Here is a 22,421-nt window from a genome sequence, read left to right as displayed (position 1 = left end):
GGTTGGCAAATACTATCATATCGACCCTGCATGTTAATGGATGGATGGTTTGCTTTTACTATTTACATGGTGATAAGATTCTTTCCTACTGGAATAAGCTTGGATGGGTGGATAGACTTCCCAAATAGTCAATCTGTTCTCCTCAATGAGTCATTGAATACACGCACTCTCTCTATCTCTCTGAAAAGCTTCCTAGTATCCCACTCAGGCCTAACTCTTGGCCTGGCTCACACTATCTCCACCCACTCACTATACATCTTCATTTTCATGCTTTTTTAAAATAACTACAATCCTTTTGAAGCCAAATCTTCTCTTTACCCAAAGGCTTGATTAATGCTTTTGCCTGTCTCTGGACTGGGTATGTAATGGAACTTAGGGTTTTAAGGTACAAACCATGTGTCCTCACCCAGGGATTAAAATGTAAGTGTCACAATGAGACAACCACACTCTATTATAGCCAGCCAAGACCCCAGGGAAGTGTGAGGGGTCTGCTGTGAGGTAGGCCTGGGTTTTTTGTTCCTGCACTGACACTCTTGGTGTGAGTTACTTAACCTCTAAAAACCTCAGTTTTTTTCAATCTATGGAGGTAAATAGAATTTACCTCATCCGGTTGTTGTAGGCATTGAGTTAGATTAAATACTGTATGGAAAGCATTTACCACAGTGCCAGGGCCAGGGTAGCGGTTCAGTAAACATTTCTTGCATTTGTATTAACTCCCATTTCTTTATTGGTGGCGAGCTCATTCCAGTTAGACACTGATTTTCTATTCCCTTCAATCCCTTTCAAAGTTTAAGCAGACAAGATTCTTGTAATTTATTTCATACTAGTAGCTCGATGCACAAAGATTCATGCAAGAATGGGCCTTCCTTCTCCTGGCTGCCGGCACCACCTTTGCTCCGGCCTGAGCAGCCTTTCCGCCTTCCCACAATGCCCAGAGGCCCGGAGCGACTGGGGCTGTGCAGAATGCCTGCCACCCACCCCCTGCCTTTGTTGGGTTAATTTGCATACTCTTGCCTGATTGGCTGCTGGGTGTCATGAAGGCACGGTCAATTTGCATCTTTCTCTTTTATTAGTGTAGGTGCCTAGTAAAAATCATATCAAATTTGTGTTATTTCTAAGTTTCAGACTAATGAGAATGGCAGAGAGTAAAACTAGGCATGGAGGTACAAACATAGGGTTGCTTTGTTCACTGGTGGTGGGTCTGCCCTGAGGAGGGGCCAAGCCAGAAAGCAGCTGAGTAGTCAGTGCCAGGCAGCATGCTCCATCCTCACAGCAGCCAAACCTCCAGAAAGCACCACATTGGAGAGGAGAAATATGAGAGAAAGACAGCAGTTTGCATAACTACATCTCCGCTTCCTACTCACTTTATTTCTAAAGGTTAAGCTGGCTGCTGTGTGAATCCAGGATTTAAAACCAGGGGTCTTGAAACGTATGAGGGATGGTTTTGTTCATGACAATCCATTGACACTGTGCCTTCAGTTAAGCTCTCTAAAACCTTTCTTAAAATATGGTGGGGTGCTCTTTACATCTTTCAATGAAAAAGAAATGAGAAGAGGTGCCAATTCAGCTGCTCTCTGAGGAAAATCTGCTGACTCCGGGCACAGAGGCCCATCTGGCGCATGCACAACACAAGCTTTGTGGATGTTGGATTATTTTAATTAGCTGATAATGCATTTGGTATGAGGTTGATTTTTGCAACTTCTGATTCAAATATTGTCACGAAACATTTGAAAACAGACCTTTTCTGTGTCAGTAAATAACTTAATAAATAATACCCACAAATACAAAATCACTGAGTACAAAATTTCAGCTATATTTTCTGCTGGTTACGTAAAAGTCCTTTGATTTAAATTCCGTCAAATTTGGGACTGAACAGATTTCCTGTGACATTTTAGTTTTAAAATGAAGTTGCATTTTTGCATTTGAAGCCCTTCTTTATTGAATTTAAAGCTGCACTTTCAGCTAATGCCCAGCATCATCTAAATCAGTAGTTCTCAACTTGTGGGTTGTGACCCCTTTGGGAGTCGAATGACCCTTTCACAGGGGTCGCCTAAGACCATCGGAAAACACATATATAATTACATACTGTTTTGTGATTATGTTCAATTTGTAACAATTACATTGGGGGTCACCACAACATGAGGAACTGTATTAAAGGGTCGTGGCATTAGGAAGGTTGAGAACCACTGATCTAAATGTTGACAGCCTTTGGGAAGTTGAACGGATGACCCTTCATTTCTCTTTTCCTTGTTTGAGCTGCTGCCTCACATCACCCGTCAGTCATAACCTCCTGGTGAATGCACACGAATGTAAACTTCTGTTTCATATATTGTGAGAGGAGGGTAGAACATAACGACCATAAGAGATAAGCATTTGCAAGTTCTTTCAGCACTTTTTCCCCCCTTTATATTTGATGCCAAGTCTGGGAATTCACCTGCAAAAGGCCCTTAGAAATGGCCCCAAATTGTGCTATTAACTGGACTGAATGACCACAATTGTTTAGTCACAACAAAAAAATTATAATGTAAAGAGCTTTTGAGGGTTTACATAGACTGCAAAAGAAAATAGAGTGAGCATTTCCTACACACACACACTCACACACACACACTCACACACACATGCATGCACCTGACATGCACGCGCGCACACACACACACACACACACACACACACCTGAGGCACGTTTCCAGGGTTCAGTGGAAGAAGTACTTTTTCATGGTAAATATAATGTTTTTAAAGAGATGAATCAAAACGTTTAGGAAAGATTTAACCCCATTTTGCACAGACATTATCAATCATCTTCTGTGCGGGCTAAGCAGGACAGGTGATTAAACAGCATTCTCTAAATGGTCACAGGTGGTTTTTTCTTTAGGTTACAGGGGATCCGCAGAGCAGGCAAGGCAGTGCCTGAAATCACCATCAGGGGAAATACCCCTGCCAGCTGCAGTGATTCCCAGGCAGATACTATGCAGCAATCACACCATCACAAGTTACACCCAGAAAGCAGTTTGTAAAACAAGCACCAAACGACTGGCAGACTTTCCATCGTAATCTGCACTATTTAGCCTGAATGATGACATTTACCCATGAAAAATATTAAATGTTAGGGTCCTAGATGATAGCATGACCCAAGTTATCTTTGAACATTTTCTTGTTTAAAAGGTGATCACATTGTCACTTAAAAAAATAAATCAGAAAATAATATAGTCTCAAGTGGACAAATAAATATGGATTTTAGGGGAATCTTGGCATTATCTCTTGCTTTCCTCTTGCTTTGGTTCCAATGGTAATTTCTCCCCAAGTTTTCTAATAAGTTCTGCTAGATCTTCTGAATTCTGAGTTTTTTCTTCCAGGAGTTCATAGCGGAGACTTGAGATGTCCTGTTTAATTTCCTTCAGTTCCCCTTTGGAAAAAACAAGAGTGACAAGTATACTGTCAATACGTAATGCAGAGTAACTAGCAGTTCTGGGGTTGAGTGAAATCAGTCCCAACTCCATGCACATCTGTATGTTGAATCCTTCTGAAGGAAATAACTTCCCAAAAAGCAGGTTTCTATTTTGTCAGCTACGTATTTCAGGTAATGAAAAGACTATAGAAAAAAATTATAGCAAAGTTATAATTTACTTTACTCTGAGAGTAAATTAAAGGAAAACATTGGTGGCAAGTGTTTGGGGGTTTGGGAGGAACAGCCCCTCACTTTTCCTAACCACTTCCTCCTCCCTCCAAGCCCCCCATCAAAACAACCCTTACTTATCTAACTAGTGGTATCGGCCCTCAACTATGTAGACATAGCCTATTGCCTGAGGCCCTACTGGTATTGGCAGTTGGTGAGAACCCATATTCTCTTCTTGAAGCTCACTCTTCCCAGGCCCTTCCCTCCAGCCCTCTCTCAGCTCTGCATCAAGCCCACACCCTGGCTCACCTTCATTCACTTCGTCACTTTCCTTATCGATCTGGGCTTTCAGAACATATCTTTTAATGAGCCTCTTCATGATTTTCTAGAAAGAGAAAAAAACCCATCTCAGCTTTATTTTGATGACAAATCTCTCATCTGGAATAAATTTGAGTTGCTGTCTCTTTTCCAAGCACTTTAGAAGTGATTGCTATCAAAGATGAAGATGATTTACCTGCCAAGGAATGCATAACTCACCTGAATTAATGACTCAAAAATTAATTCTGCAGAAAAGAGCAAGTTTCAAACCAACAGCTAATCCTTGATTCATTGCTTGTATTTTACTTGAAAAGTATTAGGGCAAGACACAGCCTTCAGTGGACAGATTAAAGGTATGCAGCATTGCCGGTGGAAATGGAAAATTAAGCAAATGGGGGAAAACTCATGTTTATTCCCCTCCCTTACCAAAAGACATAGCCAGCCTTGATTTTTGCTTTCTAAGTTATGAACGGCCAGTTTCAATGTAATAGTTCCTCCAGTACCAGGGCTTCTTCCATAAGGATGTGTGTTTACTACATACTTTTCATGAAAAGTAGGAGGCTCAGCACATGTGCAGGAAGTCCTGTGTGAAGATATAGCTAAGTTACCTAAGCCCAAAAGGAAATGGTAGACAGCAAAATTCCACTTTCAAGAACTTATTCCAAGGGTGTAATTGGGTTCATGGATAAATATATTCATGTTATGCTACATAATAGTGGAAACATAAACCCTTACATGTCCATCAATAAGGGATTATTCTAAATTACTTTATTTGAAAAATATATTTATTGATATTTTAGAGAGAAAGAAAGAGGGAGAGAGAAACATTGATGTGAGAGTGAAACATCACAGGCTGCCTCCTGTGTGCCCCCTCTCCCCACACTGGTGATGGAGCCCGGAACTCAGGCATGTGCCCTTACCAGGTATTGAAGTAGCAACCTTTCGGTGTATGGGTCGATGCCCAATCCACTGACCCACACTAGCCAGGGTTGTTTTTTGTTTTTAATTAATGAGAGAGAGAGAGAGAGAGAGAGAGAGAGAGAGAGAGAGAGAAAGAAACATGGAAACATCAATGGGTTGTCTTCTGCACACGCCCCGACCAGGGATTGACTCACCACCTTTCGATGTTAGGGACAATGCTCCAACCAAGTGAACCACACAGGCCAGGGCAGGGATTATTTTAGTAAGTTATCATATATTTGTACAAAGGAATATTATACATCCATTAAAATCAATATGAATATGTTTTATGAAATGAAAAACTATTGCTCATCACATAAGTATTATTAATTCATTTATATATTATACATACATTTATATAATCCTATATAATAAAGAGCTAATATGCAATGCTCGTTACACCCTTGCGCCCTCATGCCCTCGCACCCTCACGCTGGAGCCGGGGGACCTGAGGCCAGGCTGGGGGACCTAAGGTTGTGCCCCCCGCCCTGTGGGGCTTGATGGGGGTGGGGCCGGCCGGGTCTGGGTCTTGCATGATTTTGAGGTGCATGTGGGTGGGCGGGGACTTGACTCTGGGTCCTGCAGAGTGCCCCAGACTCTGACAGGAGGGAGATTTTCATATACATTTTACTAATGTTCTTTCATCTCTGACACTTCTATTATAGAGAAAGGGCAAATAACAATATTAAAATATTTCCTCTAATTAATTCTCTTTTAATGTGCACAAATTTTGTGCACCTGGCCACTAGTAATATTAATAAGTGTAAAATTATATTCATGTATATAATCATCTGGCAAAATATTCAGCAAAAGTAAGTAATCTTTATTCCTCAGTGGTAGGGTTTAAGGTGGATTTTACTCTCCTCTTTATGATTTTAATAAGGGTAGATTTTTTACAATGAGCATGAAGACTCCAAGCTCCACGATGTCAGGGCTTCATCTATTTTGTTTACCTTTGTATTTCCAGTACTTAGTAAGTGCCTGGTACAGGGTAGTTACTCAAATACTTGATGAATGAATACATTATTTTGATATTGAGAAAAATATAATCATTTTCACTTAAAGAATTGCATGCTTTGAAATTCTATATATTATAAATAACTAGTCTTATTATTTAAAAATTCATGCTTACCTGATACTGCCTTGGAGGATTATTGAAACTATTTAACTGGAAATCTTCTGAGCCTCTTATACCAAGCTGCAATTTGAAAAAAAAAAATATTATAAATTGATTCTTATCTAAGTTTTTAAAAATATGATTAGATTTGTAAATGAACTGTTTTACATATAAATAAACGTATCCATCTCTATATATCAATATATAGATATGTAGATATATATAGTACCATTTTAACTACACTTGCTTATTGTTCTATCTTCCAAGACAAATCACAGACACTTAAGGTGTGTTCAGTCTCTCAATGGCTTTTAGAGGTCATCTGAGAAGTCTTTTATACTCTGTGCATCAATCATGTTGTCGTGAGAATCATATTTTAAACTTCCCACAGACACATCTGTGACAGAGCGAGAGGCAAACGAGTTGGAGAAATAATGGTGATGACCTCAGAAATCCTGATTGACTAAAAGCTGGGGACCCTGAGAAATGCCAAGATGCGACTGTTGTGGGACAGAATTCAGGTGCCAAGAAAACACTAATTAATCCATTTAAATTTTAGGATCTGTATAGTATCCAATTTGGGAAGCACTTTTCAAGTAATATATTTGCTTGAATGGGCAAATAACAAAAAATTAAAGCAATCTGCAATAAAGGTTTTAACGTACCATGTTAACATGCTAAGAGGAAATTAAAGAACCCTTCAAGTCACTTTCTAAAGAGAAAACTATGTTTCTACAAAAAACAAGGATAACCCAAGTGAAACAGAGCAGCTCCAAATTTCTATGTTTTGGGTACACAACTGTTTACAGGGGATGAGAAACTTTAAGATTGTCTTCAAAGATATTTCCCAATGACATCTAAGTTGCTATAGGTACAGCTCAATGAGACTCCGTTAAAATCCTTGACTTCAATACTTTGATCTTTACTTTTATTTTTTAAAATTCATCTTTATTGCTGAAAGTATTACAGCTTTGATCTTTAAATGCCTGCATACTGAATTAAAACAGCGATGTACGCATCCATCCACCAAACAAGCATGTATTAAGCGCCTTCTATATGTAAGGTACTGTGCTAAGTTATGGGTGCTAACGAAGAACATAAACAATGATGGTCTAGCTGAATTACAGTAATAGAAAAAAAGTCACAAGGCTGACAAAATCCATAAAAAACAATTTGCAATTTTGATAGTACAGATAGCATTTTTTTCACAAAGCTATTTTCTTTTTCCTTCACCCTCTCTAAAAAGATATCAGTAAAGTGTTACATTATTTTATATTTACTTTGAAAAACATTAAGGCAAAATTACACAATTGACCAAAAAGAGAGGCAGCTTAGATTCTTAAGAGTACCTGCCAGAGACCCAAAGACGCAAATCTGCTTCTGCTACAAGTTAGCTGTGTAACCCTAGGCAAGGTGCTAAAACTCTCTACTATGCCTCTGACAATGAAGGGGGTGACCTAGTAACCTCTGTAGTCCTTCAAGTTCTTCTAATGAATGAATGTGTGAAAGTTATGCAAGCTTAAGCCTATTTTAATAACTTTAATATATTTTATTTATTTAAAATATATTTTATTGATTTTTTACAGAGAGGAAAGGAGAGGGATAGAGAGTTAGAAACATCGATAAGAGAGAAACATTGATCAGCTGCCTCCTGCACACCCCCTACTGGGGATGTTCCCGCAACCAAGGTACATGCCCTTGACCGGAATCGAACCTGGGACCTTTCAGTCCGCAGGCCGACGCTCTATCCACTGAGCCAAACCGGTTATGGCAATATATTTTATTTTTAAATAATATAACTATTCATTTCTTTTTATAATGCCATAATTATTTCTGGCTTTCAAACTGTAATTTACACCTTAAGGACATCATTAAATGTGATGGCCAGGTTCAAGCTCACTTTCATCCCTGTATTTATGAGAAAACATTGAGAGTAAGGACAGGTTCATAAACAGAGAGAAAAGGTCCAGACCAATGGAATCTTTGCACATCCTTTACCAACTATTCATGAATTCTCAACCTCTGAAAATCATTAATTTGGTGCTCATTTTTTTTATTAGAGGCTACCAGTACATCCATGGATGTTCATGGAAATTGGAAAGTAAAAAAAAATTTGCTTCCTATAGATTTTTTGAAGGCAAATGTGTGGTCCTTGATACTTGATTGGGGATGATGCCAAATCATCCCCAATTAAGGCAGCTCCACGACACACCATGCCCTTGGAGATAATTCTTTTAAAAAACACACAAAAAAACTTAGTATTATAGTAATGTCACACAGGACTTCTTTCATTTGCTCTTTTCTAACAAGGCTTTTGTGTTTGCTGTTTCCAATTCCTAACACCCTCTTTTCCTGGCTCTTTGCCTGGATGATGAGCTCTCTCTCACCTTTGGATTTTTAAAAAATATTTTTATTGATTTTTAGAGAAAGAGGAAGGGAGAGGGAGAGAGAAAGAAAACCATCAATGTGAGAGCAGAATATCTATCAGCTGCCTCTTGCATGCCCCCTACCGGGGATCGAGCCTGCAACCTGAGCATGTGCCCTGGCTGGTAACTGAACCAGAAACCCTATGGTGCACAGGACAATGCCCAACCATCTGAGCCAACTGGCCATGGCTCACCCTTTCGATTTTTGCTTAAAACATAAGCTTATCGGAAAGCTTTTCTTGCCCACCCCATGAAAAATAGTTCTTGATTGTTTCCTTCATAACATACTTCACGACTTACAATTACTATACTATATTCACTGGCTTAGTTCCATGTGTATTATCTGCATTCTCTAGGCTGTATAGAAGGATGGACTTTTTAGTTCATCCCAATGTCCCTAGTGCCAGCACTGCCCAGCAGATGGCAAGTGCTCAGCATTGCTGGTTGGTGAAATAAGTGAAAGAAGTGTTGTTGGGTCACTAATGGACCTCACTTGGATTCTGGACACCTTGCCATACAAGGCACGTACAAAACTCTCTGGGTTCATGAACCAGTAGGTTGCAGTTCAACTACATGATAAAGATACATCTGAAATACAGTGAATTAGTTTTAAGCCACGAGGCAGATGCCTTACAACGCAACACACTGGGTGATACAGAGGAAGTAACAGTGCCAGGAAACAGAAAACAGTATTCTGTTCACTTAAGAATGTGTATGATTGTGGATTTTCCAGAGGGCAGATCTTGAAGAGTCAATGACCGGAGTTACACTGTGTTCATACAGTTCCAGCCTAAGCTGCAGCTCTCCCAGGTGTGGAGGCAGTGGACTGAGTTCCAGGTTTCTCGATCCAGACATTTTTGACACTTTGGGTTAGAAAATTCTTTATTGTGGGGGCTTTCTGTGTATTGCAGGATGTTTAGCAGCATCCATGCCCCCTAACCCACTCTATGCCAGCAACAGTGACCCTCTCTGGTGACAAAAATGCCTCTATTACAAATGCGCCCTGGGGATGCTAGTGGGCTTGGGGAGGGCAAAACCACCCCTGTTTGGAAACCACTGGTATTGTGAAATGGTATATGACTAAACATTTATAAAGTTATTTGGAACATTTTTATGTGACTAGTGCTGCTCTAAATCTGAGACATGAATGTGGATACAAATAAACATTTTTAAGAAAAATTTCTAACCCATTTCTAAATACATAACAGGTATGCAATAAACACAGGTTAATAGGGAATAATCCAACAAACAGTATGTAAGGAGGAACTTACCCAATGTGCAAAGAAGCATTATTACCACTTGGTGGCAGAAAATTCTAACATATAATTGTTTCTATGCACACTAATGAAATAAACTGGAAAGTCAAGAGAATTCAATTTGCAATATGAATAATATTCAAACCTTCGGGATCTGGATAAGTATAGATCATATTAATAAGTACAACGTGATGGGAGTGGGGAGGGGAAGCTGGTTGAGTAGAAGCAGGAAGCATTGGATAAAAGCTTTATAACAGATTAGTGCACAAATGCACACTCCAATTCCTTTTTTAAATATATTTTTATTGATTTCAGAGAGGAGGAGAGAAGGAGAGTTAGAAACATCAGTTATGAGAGAGAATCATTGATCTGCTGCCTCCCACACACGTCACACTGGGGATAGAGTCTGCAACCTGGGCATGTGCTCTAACGGGGAATTGAACTGTGTGTGACCTCCTGGTTCATAGGTCGATGCTCAACCATTAAGCCACACCAGCCAGGCTACACTACAATTCTGAATGATTCATTGCCTCTCCTTTTTAAAATACTTCTACCACATTTCCTGTATTCTTTATGTTTTCTCTCTGGTTCATTTTCTAATAATTAGTTTATTAACATTTCCCAACTCTTTGTACAATCAGAGTGATGAACACTCAATACCTTGTTTGTTATTTATTAAGAGGAACAAGTACACTTCATTCAGTCGTTGGAAATTATTATGTGGTTGGACATGGCAACAGTTCTGAGAGTCTCCCATCCCCCACAGCTGAAATGCTTGAGGTCCGGAGCAAAACCATGAACTTAAAGGTACAGACAATATATGAGTCAGCAGGAAATGCAGATGTGACATGAAGCCATGGGGTACAGAGTCTGCAAGCCTCTTGCTTTGGAATCAAGTAGATGTGAATTTGCATTCTGGCTTTGTCATTTGTCTGAAATGGGACTTTGAGCAAGTCATTTCACCTCTGTTAATCCTCACATTCTTTGTGTACAAAATAGGGAAAATAGTATTACCAGCCTCCTAGAGCTAATGTGAGGATTATAGAGATAGGGTATGTAGAATATGTAGCTTGACATACAGTAGGTGTTCTACAATGTCTGTGGCTGTTATTATTATACAAAAGTCATAAATATGTGCTTGGTGCCTTTGGGCCTATTTCATGGTTAGTTTTAATCTAGTTCATTTATTCTGGAGATACTTTACAAAGATTGCTTTTTACTGACATGCCCAAGATCACGACTAAGTTATTCAGGGAATGAAATACTCAGTGATTCCCACACCCAGATGAGCATCCAAACCTCCTGAGGTCTTATTAAAATACCAGTTTCCAGGCCTCATTGCCAGAGATTATAACTCAACAGGCTTGAAGAGGGCTGGGGACTTGTACAAACTCACCCAGAGAAGTGGTCCTGGTGAAAGTGACAAATCGAAACCACTCCTTTCTGTGACTGTTTCACCACAGGATTAAAAAGATAGCCTCTGCCCTGGCCGGTGGCTCAGTATTAGTGTCAGCTCCTCGCACCAAAGGGTCATGAGTTCAATTCCCGGACGAGGCCATATATGGGGCTTGCAGGTTCGATTTCCAGTCCAGGTGCAGGAGAAAATCAATGTGTCTATTCTCTCTCTCTCTCTCTCTCTCTCTCTCTCTCTCTCTCTCTCTCTCTTTCTCTCTCTCTCTCCCTCCCTCCCTCCCTTTTCCTCTCTACCTCCCTTCCACTCTCTCTAAAAATCAATGGAGAAAAAAATCCTCAGGTGAGGATTAACAACAACAACAAAAGATAGCCTCTGACTTGTTAAAAGTTCAAGGATAGAGTTCCTGGACATGTAACTGATTTCTTAACTTTGCCACGTCTCACTCAACCCAGCATAAACAGATCAATAATGCTAAAATAGCATGTCTGTGCTGCATGTGGACTGATGCACATGGTGTACACGACTGCATATCTGCCCCATGTTGCTGACTGCACAGGTGTAAACACCTGCATGTCTGCTCCATGTTGCTGACTGCACAGGTATAAACACCTGCATGTCTGCCCCATGTTGCTGACTGCACAGGTATAAACACCTGCATGTATTCCCCATGTTGCTGACTGCACAGGTGTAAACACCTGCATGTCTGCTCCGTGTTGCTTACTGCACAGATGTAAACACCTGCATATCTTCCCCATGTTGCTGACTGCACAGATGTAAACACCTGCATGTCTGCCCCATGTTGCTGACTGCACAGGTATAAACACCTGCAAGTCTGCCCCATGTTGCTGACTGCACAGGTATAAACACCTGCATGTCTTCCCCATTTTGCTGACTGCACAGATGTAAACACCTGCATGTCTGCTCTGTGTTGCTGACTGCACAGGTATAAACACCTGCATGTCTGCTCCATGTTGCTGACTGCACAGATGTAAACACCTGCATGTCTGCTCCATGTTGCTGACTGCACAGGTATAAACACCTGCATGTCTGCCCCATGTTGCTGACTGCACAGGTATAAACACCTGCATGTCTTCCCCATGTTGCTGACTGCACAGATGTAAACACCTGCATGTCTGCCCCATGTTGCTGACTGCACAGGTATAAACACCTGCTTGTCTGCTCCATGTTGCTGACTGCACAGGTATAAACACCTGTATGTCTTCCCCATGTTTCTGACTGCACAGGTGTAAACACCTGCATGTCTGCTCCATGTTGCTTACTGCACAGATGTAAACACCTGCATGTCTTCCCCGTGTTGCTGACTGCACAGGTGTAAACACCTGCATGTCTGCTCCGTGTTGCTGACTGCACAGGTGTAAACACCTGCATGTCTTCCCCGTGTTGCTGACTGCACAGGTGTAAACACCTGCATGTCTTCCCCGTGTTGCTGACTGCACAGGTATAAACACCTGCATGTCTTCCCCATGTTGCTGGCTGCACAGGTGTAAAAACCTGCATGTCTGCTCCATGTTGCTGACTGCACAGGTGTACACACCTGCATGTCTGCTCCGTGTTGCTTACTGCACAGATGTAAACACCTGCATATCTTCCCCATGTTGCTGACTGCACAGATGTAAACACCTGCATGTCTGCCCCATGTTGCTGACTGCACAGGTATAAACACCTGCAAGTCTGCCCCATGTTGCTGACTGCACAGGTATAAACACCTGCATGTCTTCCCCATTTTGCTGACTGCACAGATGTAAACACCTGCATGTCTGCTCTGTGTTGCTGACTGCACAGGTATAAACACCTGCATGTCTGCTCCATGTTGCTGACTGCACAGATGTAAACACCTGCATGTCTGCTCCATGTTGCTGACTGCACAGGTATAAACACCTGCATGTCTGCCCCATGTTGCTGACTGCACAGGTATAAACACCTGCATGTCTTCCCCATGTTGCTGACTGCACAGATGTAAACACCTGCATGTCTGCCCCATGTTGCTGACTGCACAGGTATAAACACCTGCTTGTCTGCTCCATGTTGCTGACTGCACAGGTATAAACACCTGTATGTCTTCCCCATGTTTCTGACTGCACAGGTGTAAACACCTGCATGTCTGCTCCATGTTGCTTACTGCACAGATGTAAACACCTGCATGTCTTCCCCGTGTTGCTGACTGCACAGGTGTAAACACCTGCATGTCTGCTCCGTGTTGCTGACTGCACAGGTGTAAACACCTGCATGTCTTCCCCGTGTTGCTGACTGCACAGGTGTAAACACCTGCATGTCTTCCCCGTGTTGCTGACTGCACAGGTATAAACACCTGCATGTCTTCCCCATGTTGCTGGCTGCACAGGTGTAAAAACCTGCATGTCTGCTCCATGTTGCTGACTGCACAGGTGTACACACCTGCATGTCTGCTCCGTGTTGCTGACTGCACAGATGTAAACACCTGCATGTCTGCTCCATGTTGCTGACTGCACAGGTGTAAACACCTGCATGTCTGCTCCATGTTGCTTCCTGCACAGATGTAAACACCTGCATGTCTTCCCCGTGTTGCTGACTGCACAGGTGTAAACACCTGCATGTCTGCTCCATGTTGCTGACTGCACAGGTATAAACACCTGCATGTCTGCTCCATGTTGCTGACTGCACAGGTATAAACACCTGCTTGTCTGCTCCATGTTGCTGACTGCACAGGTATAAACACCTGTATGTCTTCCCCATGTTTCTGACTGCACAGGTGTAAACACCTGCATGTCTGCTCCATGTTGCTTACTGCACAGATGTAAACACCTGCATGTCTTCCCCGTGTTGCTGACTGCACAGGTGTAAACACCTGCATGTCTGCTCCATGTTGCTGACTGCACAGGTATAAACACCTGCAAGTCTGCCCCATGTTGCTGACTGCACAGGTATAAACACCTGCATGTCTTCCCCATGTTGCTGACTGCACAGATGTAAACACCTGCATGTCTGCCCCATGTTGCTGACTGCACAGGTATAAACACCTGCTTGTCTGCTCCATGTTGCTGACTGCACAGGTATAAACACCTGTATGTCTTCCCCATGTTTCTGACTGCACAGGTGTAAACACCTGCATGTCTGCTCCATGTTGCTTACTGCACAGATGTAAACACCTGCATGTCTTCCCCGTGTTGCTGACTGCACAGGTGTAAACACCTGCATGTCTGCTCCGTGTTGCTGACTGCACAGGTGTAAACACCTGCATGTCTTCCCCATGTTGCTGACTGCACAGGTATAAACACCTGCATGTATTCCCCATGTTGCTGACTGCACAGGTGTAAACACCTGCATGTCTGCTCCGTGTTGCTTACTGCACAGATGTAAACACCTGCATATCTTCCCCATGTTGCTGACTGCACAGATGTAAACACCTGCATGTCTGCCCCATGTTGCTGACTGCACAGGTATAAACACCTGCAAGTCTGCCCCATGTTGCTGACTGCACAGGTATAAACACCTGCATGTCTTCCCCATTTTGCTGACTGCACAGATGTAAACACCTGCATGTCTGCTCTGTGTTGCTGACTGCACAGGTATAAACACCTGCATGTCTGCTCCATGTTGCTGACTGCACAGATGTAAACACCTGCATGTCTGCTCCATGTTGCTGACTGCACAGGTATAAACACCTGCATGTCTGCCCCATGTTGCTGACTGCACAGGTATAAACACCTGCATGTCTTCACCATGTTGCTGACTGCACAGATGTAAACACCTGCATGTCTGCCCCATGTTGCTGACTGCACAGGTATAAACACCTGCTTGTCTGCTCCATGTTGCTGACTGCACAGGTATAAACACCTGTATGTCTTCCCCATGTTTCTGACTGCACAGGTGTAAACACCTGCATGTCTGCTCCATGTTGCTTACTGCACAGATGTAAACACCTGCATGTCTTCCCCGTGTTGCTGACTGCACAGGTGTAAACACCTGCATGTCTGCTCCGTGTTGCTGACTGCACAGGTGTAAACACCTGCATGTCTTCCCCATGTTGCTGACTGCACAGGTGTAAACACCTGCATGTCTTCCCTGTGTTGCTGACTGCACAGGTGTAAACACCTGCATGTCTTCCCCATGTTGCTGACTGCACAGGTGTACACACCTGCATGTCTTCCCTGTGTTGCTGACTGCACAGGTATAAACACCTGCATGTCTTCCCCATGTTGCTGGCTGCACAGGTGTAAAAACCTGCATGTCTGCTCCATGTTGCTGACTGCACAGGTGTACACACCTGCATGTCTGCTCCGTGTTGCTGACTGCACAGATGTAAACACCTGCATGTCTGCTCCATGTTGCTGACTGCACAGGTGTAAACACCTGCATGTCTGCTCCATGTTGCTGACTGCACAGATGTAAACACCTGCATGTCTGCTCTGTGTTGCTGACTGCACAGGTGTACACACCTGCATGTCTGCTCCGTGTTGCTGACTGCACAGATGTAAACACCGACCCTGAAAGAGACAACTGGAAAGTGATCTGCTCTGGAGCTAGAGCACAGCAGCTATTCAAGAAGCGTCTTGGCACTTCAGGTTACACATGTAACACTGTGTGGCAGGGATCAGCTTTTAATTTACAGCATCCTTTCAGAATGCATATCTGAAACCCTCATGCCAGCAACCACCGAAGTCAGTGACCTTCAGGAGGATATGGTCAAAAATAATTAACAGGTCTGCTTACTTTGTTTCAAAAAGTATATACTGAGATCTGGGTTCCTGAACTTAATTCGTTCTGGAAGGCCGTTGGAAAAGTGATTTGTTTGAAAACTGAATCCTTTTTTTCCCACTAGAAATAATGTAAATTGCATTAATCCATTGCAGACCTTCAAATGATTTCCTGCTTTAACCTTTCTTTTATACAGTACATATCTAATGTACTGTTTAATCTAGAAATAAACACTTCTTTTCTTAAATTTATCAAAACCACCTCCTATTAGCCTTAAACAATTTTTTCGTACCTCACTCCCTCCAAAGTGCTATTACTGTCTACCTGCTTTTCATTTATCCAACCAACAATGGCTTTTCTACCTATTCAATTGCCTGTGTTTGTTATTTTGTGAGCACTTCACACCCTTAGCAATATTAACGCTCTTCATGTTTTAAACTCGTGCTAATCATTGGATTTCACTGCAACAAAAGCAGTCTCTCCTTTGTTTGTTGCCTGAGAGATGCTTTTTGTCATGCTGAGGTGTCAGCATGAAAGGCTTGTCAGGTTGAAAACTGAAGTTTTGGGCCACAACTGAGACATATTTTCTGTGAACAACTTGGTGGAGAACCGAATTATCTGAGATGAGAGACGTTCGAGAAACGAGGTGTGACTGTATCTATAGGGCTCATCTTACTGATGTCCATGGTGTACTTGAAGCAGATGTGAAGGGCGCCTTTGAGCAACCTAACCATCTTAACCTTCAAGGACTCAAAAAGAAGAACCGAGTGAAATACAAACTCTGTCGTTTTAGATGGAGACTTCATGAAAAAGAATAAGCAAAAGCCACGTGAACTGAGTAAGGAAGAAGGAACCATGAGAGTTTTTCTCAGCACATATCAGAGTCCAACTCAGCAGCAATAGGCAAACATGTTTGGAACTATACATAGTTGCTTTAAAAAAACATTTTCTCAGGAAGATGTATTGTTCATGTATCACAAAAAAGCAAGCTATGGAAAATGTGCCTCAGCTTCAGTTCATCACAAGCTTACGTGGCAAGGGCAAATATATTACACACTGTGTTGATTTGGTCCCCCAGGAATCAAACTTGAAGACCAAGTCAGAAGGGTGAAAGGTTTTAGAATTATGCCGGTGAGAGATAACGGGGAGTGGGAGCCAGAGAAGACAGAATAGCTTCCAGGCTGTGGGGCTCGGCTCCCCTGGGAAAGAAGGAAGGTGAACAGATTGTCTGGGAAAGTCAGCCAGCCCAACAGGGAGCGCAGTGCTAAGACTGCTCCCAGAGGCGTCCTGTGATGACTGCAGATGCCCAGGACCAGAAGAGCATGGCCCCTGGGGGAATGCTGAAGGGGGCCCCAAAAAGGCTGCACTGAAGGCTGTCAGCTGACCACACCTGGAGCAGCTGTCTCCTGCAAGAAGGGATGAATAGCACATCTCCATGGTTCCCACAATAAATAGTTACACAAAAGGGTCTCTAGATGACTAACTGATATTGGAATCAACATGTTGTTAATCCACACCAGGGTCAGATACCACATGCTTAGCACTGCTCTTAAAGAGTTTGTTTCAATCTAGGATTAAAATATGTGCTATTGGAAAGTATTAGGTGACCCAAGCCTTGTTTAAAAGATATAAAACATTCATAGCAGCATTATTTACAAAAGCTAAGATCTGGAAACAGCCTAAGTAACCATCAGTAGATGAATGAATAAAAAAAAATAATCTATGATACATAAACACAATGGAATACTATGCAACTGTAAAAAAGAAGGATCTCTTACCCTTTGAGACAGCATGGAGGAACCTAGATTTCACTATGCTAAGTGAATAAGCCAGTTATAGAAAGACAAATATCACATGATCTCACTTACATATGGAATTTAATGAGCAAAAGAAACTGATGAACAAAATAGAACCAGAGATATTGAAGCATGCAACAGACTGACATATTTCAGAGGAAAAGGTGGGGGAGGTTTGGGAAGAGAGTAACCAAAGAATTTTATATGCATACTAGAGGCCCAATGCACAAAATTCATGCAAGGGCCTTGGCCCCGGCCCCCATCTGCCGCCCCCTGCCCCTGCCCGCTGCGGCTTTGTCTGGAAGGAAGGACGTCTGTAAAGATGTCCGGTCTAATTAACATATTACACTTTTATTATTATAGATAGACATAACCCATGGATATAGACAATAGTGAGGTGAAGGTCTAGGGAGACAGTGGGAGCAGGATGGCAGGGGTCAATGGGGAAATTAAAGGGGACATCTATAGTACTTTCAACAATGAAGATAAATAAAAAATAGAAATACACACCTTTAAATATATATAAAATGTATTTTCAGGTTATTACAATAAAATTTAATTTTCTAGATTTTTGGAGATACTAAATAATATCATTTGATTTGAGAGATACTATAATTTCTATCATAAACAAAGGCATTTGATTCCCCTTGAATTTTTCTCATATGTGTCTGATGATTTGGTGTGTCATGTATTCATCTTAATTTTAGCACAAGTAGTTTCTTATAGGAAAACTGTAAAATCAAACTTACACTGACCTGGTTTTGCAAAATATTTATTGAATTATTTATACCCAAATAACCAAAAGAGCCACTTCTCTATGACAAGTACTTTACGCTTGCATAGTGTTTGTAATTTACAAAGTACCATTGTAATCTCCCTAACAGTCTTGTGTGATGGGTTTGTATAACTTGATCATCCCTATTTTACAGATGAGGAAACTGAAGTTTATAGAAGTTAAATGAATTGCTAAAAAGGCAGAGATGTGATGAGATCCCAATCTTCTAAGTACTTAGTTCAATGTTTTTACTGTATCAATACTTATGGATATTCTTACTGTGTTGGCGGAGGAAACATAATGCATAAACAAAACAGAAAAGCCTCCCTCTTCGGCATTTGTGTCCCCTGGAGTGACTCTGTAGCATAGTTCTGGCTAATGAGCTATAACAACAGGAATCGCTGGGAGCACTTCTGAGAGCGGTGGCAGTCAGCTGGCATGGCCCACTTTTCCTCTGCCCCTATTCCTTCTTCGCGTCTAAAAGTGGGTGTGATGGCTGGAAGTGAAACTGTCATCGTGCATCTCACTACCACAAAGAAGTCCAAAAAAATCACTGAGACCCAGCACCAGCCCTGTAGTGCCCACCCCTGGAGAGTGAAGTGGGAGGGGGGGGAAAAACTGTCTTGTAAAATACCATGATTTGGTTTTTTATGTCCAACTGAATGCAAATCCTTCTGATACACTGACCTTGCCCTAATTAACTCATGTATAATTTCCCTGTATCAAGAAGCATTTCTTGCACCTCTATAGGCACGCTACAAGAAGGAAGCAAATGTTCCCATCATTGGGGGTTCTGCCACTCCAAACTGGGGAGCACATGTCTGAGGCACATTGCTCACTGTGAACTGTGCCATCAACAGCAGCCACTGAATTCCCATGGTGCCTTTTCGACAGCTTCTGGATTACTGACTAACGAGGAGGCTCTTCTGGCTGTGCATCCTCTCCACCTGAGCTGCCGCTAGTCTAATCCCAGCTCCATCAGTCCCTGATGGCTTCCTCTGTTTCTGCTTTCTCCTCCTTTCCATCATTCCTATATCCCATCATCCATAAGAAATATGTGTCTAATATATCTTAAATAAACACTTTATTCCTTTTGCTGATTATTTGAACATAGCTTTATTTCCAGCTCTCGGTAGCAGATTCCTTGGGCATTGTTAAAATTGTTAAATTCTTCAATGTGTCTAATGTCTGTTTCTTAAAATTGCTTCTGAACATTTATTCTTTTCTCTGAAAGGATAAGCCTATGCATGACTTCATATTTTTAAAGGTGATCTTACCTGTTTTCTGTCAAGTGATAATTTTGAAAGGTCTTCATGACTTCCCAAAATCTCAAATTTCTTTTCTTCATTTCTCTTTTAAAGAGAGATAATAAAATGAGCATAATTGCTACATTTGGGATTACAAAGCCAATTTTACTCTTTCTTTATTCCACATTTTAAAGGCCATCTGAGCTAACCCTCAAGCAGATTACAATGGGAGAAAAATACTCTTATTGGGGTCTTCCCTTTGGTAAGTGCTTAGATATGTCCTTTGCACATGGAATTCTCTCAGATCGCAGCTCTAATCACAATGTGATTAAGTAAGGAAAGTTTTTGCTACTCAACCCACTAAGTTCTATGTTATACATCTGGAAAAATGGCATAAATGCATATTTTTCCAAAATTCTAACACAAAATAATTGTAAAAGTAATGATATTTAAAAAGGGCTTTGGCATTCTCAAAGCACTTTTGCATACTGACTTGATTTGATCTTCGTAATGTAGATATAACCTTTATTCCCATAGTGCCGTTGGTAAAACTAGAGCTCAGAGAGTTCATTATTCACGTGAGAACCCCAAGTAGCAAATGGAGCAGGAATTAGAATGTTTTCTTTTTATTCAATGACAAAATCTTATAATTGCAAGGACCTTTTACACATTTGGCTTAATTGACCACCAGTGTAGGAAGATCTATATGTATTCTAATGTCGGCCGTCCGGCATATTGATTACTTTCAGTGATAGGAGGCTTATTTCTTCATAAGACAGCCCACCACCCTTTTGGGCAGATTTTGTTACAAGTTTGTTTTTACATAGACCTAAAATTGAACTATTTGCAACTATCATCTATTGCCTCTCTTCCTATTTTTGAAGGGACAGAAACAAAACAAATGTACTTCAGAGTCAAAAGTGAGAATTCAAAAGATATTCATGTTCCCCTTCAGTCCTCCTTCTTCCAGTGAAATAGCCAGTTCCTTGAATCCCCCATCATCTGACATCCTATCCACACCTGTCCCCATCCAGGTACTCCTCGTCCGGATGCCTCTAGTCCTCCCGGATGTAGAGTTCTGCACCCAGCAGGGGTTTTTGCGTGGAGTAACCCGCCCCCCCCCCCGCCCCGCCCCACCGACACACACAATTATATACAACATTCCACATGTGCTCTAAACATTTCTGAACATACTGTGATCCTCCTAGCCCTTCATCCAAGCAATATACCTCTTTTATGGTTTCTTGAGATTGCATTGGCTCATGGGATTCTTGTTTCCAACTAGTACCCTTACATTTTTCTTTCCTCAACTACTTACTGCAAGCCTAGTCTCCCATAATGCAGGTGAGCAGTTGATTTCTGAACTTTCCAATGTAGAAGTTACTTAAGAGTCAAATTCCCCCAAGTCACAATCAGCTACTGATGCTTTGCCCAGCTGTATAAATTGAAAGTGAGGTGAGAGACAAACGGCCACAAGTGCAAAAATGGGCCCCAGAAAAGCTCTCCCTTTCAGTATCTGCTCCAAATAATGTATTACATTATTTTAGTCACATTTCATGAAATTTTCTTATATTCTTTTAAGTAGGACATGTCCAATGTGCTCCTGTTAAACAGACATAAGCCAAAAGACCGTGCTGAGCTAACTGACTACATAAGAAATAAATGGGCATCTTATAATGGACTGCTTCTTTTTATAGTAGTTGTAACAGCCATAGTATTTGCCTGGGCCATTGTGGCTCAGTTGGTTGAGCATCAACCCATGCACCAGGTGGTCAGTGGTTCGATTCCCAGTCAGGGAACATGCCCAGGTTGTGTGCTCGATCCCCAGTTGGGGGCGTGAAGGAGGCAGCCAATCAATGTTTCTCTCTCTCTCTCTCTCTCTCTCTCTCTCTCTCTCTCTCTCTCCCCCTCCCTCGCCCTTCCTCTCTCTCTAAAAAAATAAACAAAACATATTTCAAAAAAATTAAATAGCCACAGCATTTTAAAATACAATAAACAATTATCAAGTCAAATTACCTTGTTCATCTCAGTATCCTCCTGGAAACCCTTTTTGTGACACGGGAACAGCTCAGAAATCCATTTCTTGAGCTTCAGTAAGAGGTAAAACAAAGACTTCGGACTCGGCACCAGGTTGAAGGGAACAGGAAGAGTTCTTCCCTCCTCAAAGTAGGAAAACCAAAGTTTGGCCCTCGCAAACTTCCATTCCACATCAGCATCATCCTATGCAAAGACACATGACAGTTCGGCAAGGAGATGCATAAACAAAGTTACTAGGATATCTCCAACACTGTGTGCCTCGCTAAAGTAATGATGCCTGCAAACACTCCCAGACCCCAAAGACTGCTCCAAGACTTTTTCAAAGGGTTGATTCTACTCACACACTCTCCTAAATATGTCTAAAATTTTATCAGGCTAATAGGACTACAGATCTCAAAATCTGCATGTGTTTATAAATACACTGGCATGTATAAATGTATTTTCCTACATTGTGAAAAGCACTATAAAAATTAGTCACTCTTTTATTCTGCAACAAATGACTTATTTGATTAACTCACAGGCCAAGGTTTCTGTAATAAAAATTTATAATCATTCTAAATTTCAGAAAAGGTCAATTATGAACCTCACTCAAAGAGATTTGGAGACCCTGGCCTGTGTACTAGTATACCGGTGGTTAGAGCGACAGCCCACACACTGAAGGGTCCTGGGTTTGATTCTCGGTCAAGGTCACATACTTGGTCAGGGCAGGAGACAAGCAATTGGTGTGCCTCTCTCAGATCTATGTTTCTCTCTCTCTCTCTCTCTCT

At 41.7% G+C, this 22,421-nt stretch overlaps 1 protein-coding gene across 1 annotated transcript in view; it reads right to left on the bottom strand.

Moving 5' to 3' along the window:
* Positions 1 to 986: 986 nt before the first annotated feature.
* Positions 987 to 22,421, bottom strand: part of TRPC6 (transient receptor potential cation channel subfamily C member 6) — a 112,442-nt gene continuing 91,007 nt past the window's right edge. The window contains exons 9-13 of the mRNA XM_059708056.1: positions 21,634 to 21,837; positions 19,648 to 19,722; positions 6,024 to 6,089; positions 3,923 to 3,998; positions 987 to 3,403 (exon numbers count right to left, since the gene is read on the bottom strand). Coding sequence (XP_059564039.1) covers positions 3,252 to 3,403; positions 3,923 to 3,998; positions 6,024 to 6,089; positions 19,648 to 19,722; positions 21,634 to 21,837 — 573 coding nt within the window. The 3' untranslated portion in view covers positions 987 to 3,251. The remainder of the gene's footprint in view (positions 3,404 to 3,922; positions 3,999 to 6,023; positions 6,090 to 19,647; positions 19,723 to 21,633; positions 21,838 to 22,421) is intronic.

The sequence above is a fragment of the Myotis daubentonii genome, chromosome 9 (assembly GCF_963259705.1).
Source record: "Myotis daubentonii chromosome 9, mMyoDau2.1, whole genome shotgun sequence".
NCBI classification, from domain to species: Eukaryota; Metazoa; Chordata; class Mammalia; order Chiroptera; family Vespertilionidae; genus Myotis; species Myotis daubentonii.
This window is presented reverse-complemented; position numbering and strand designations above follow the sequence as displayed.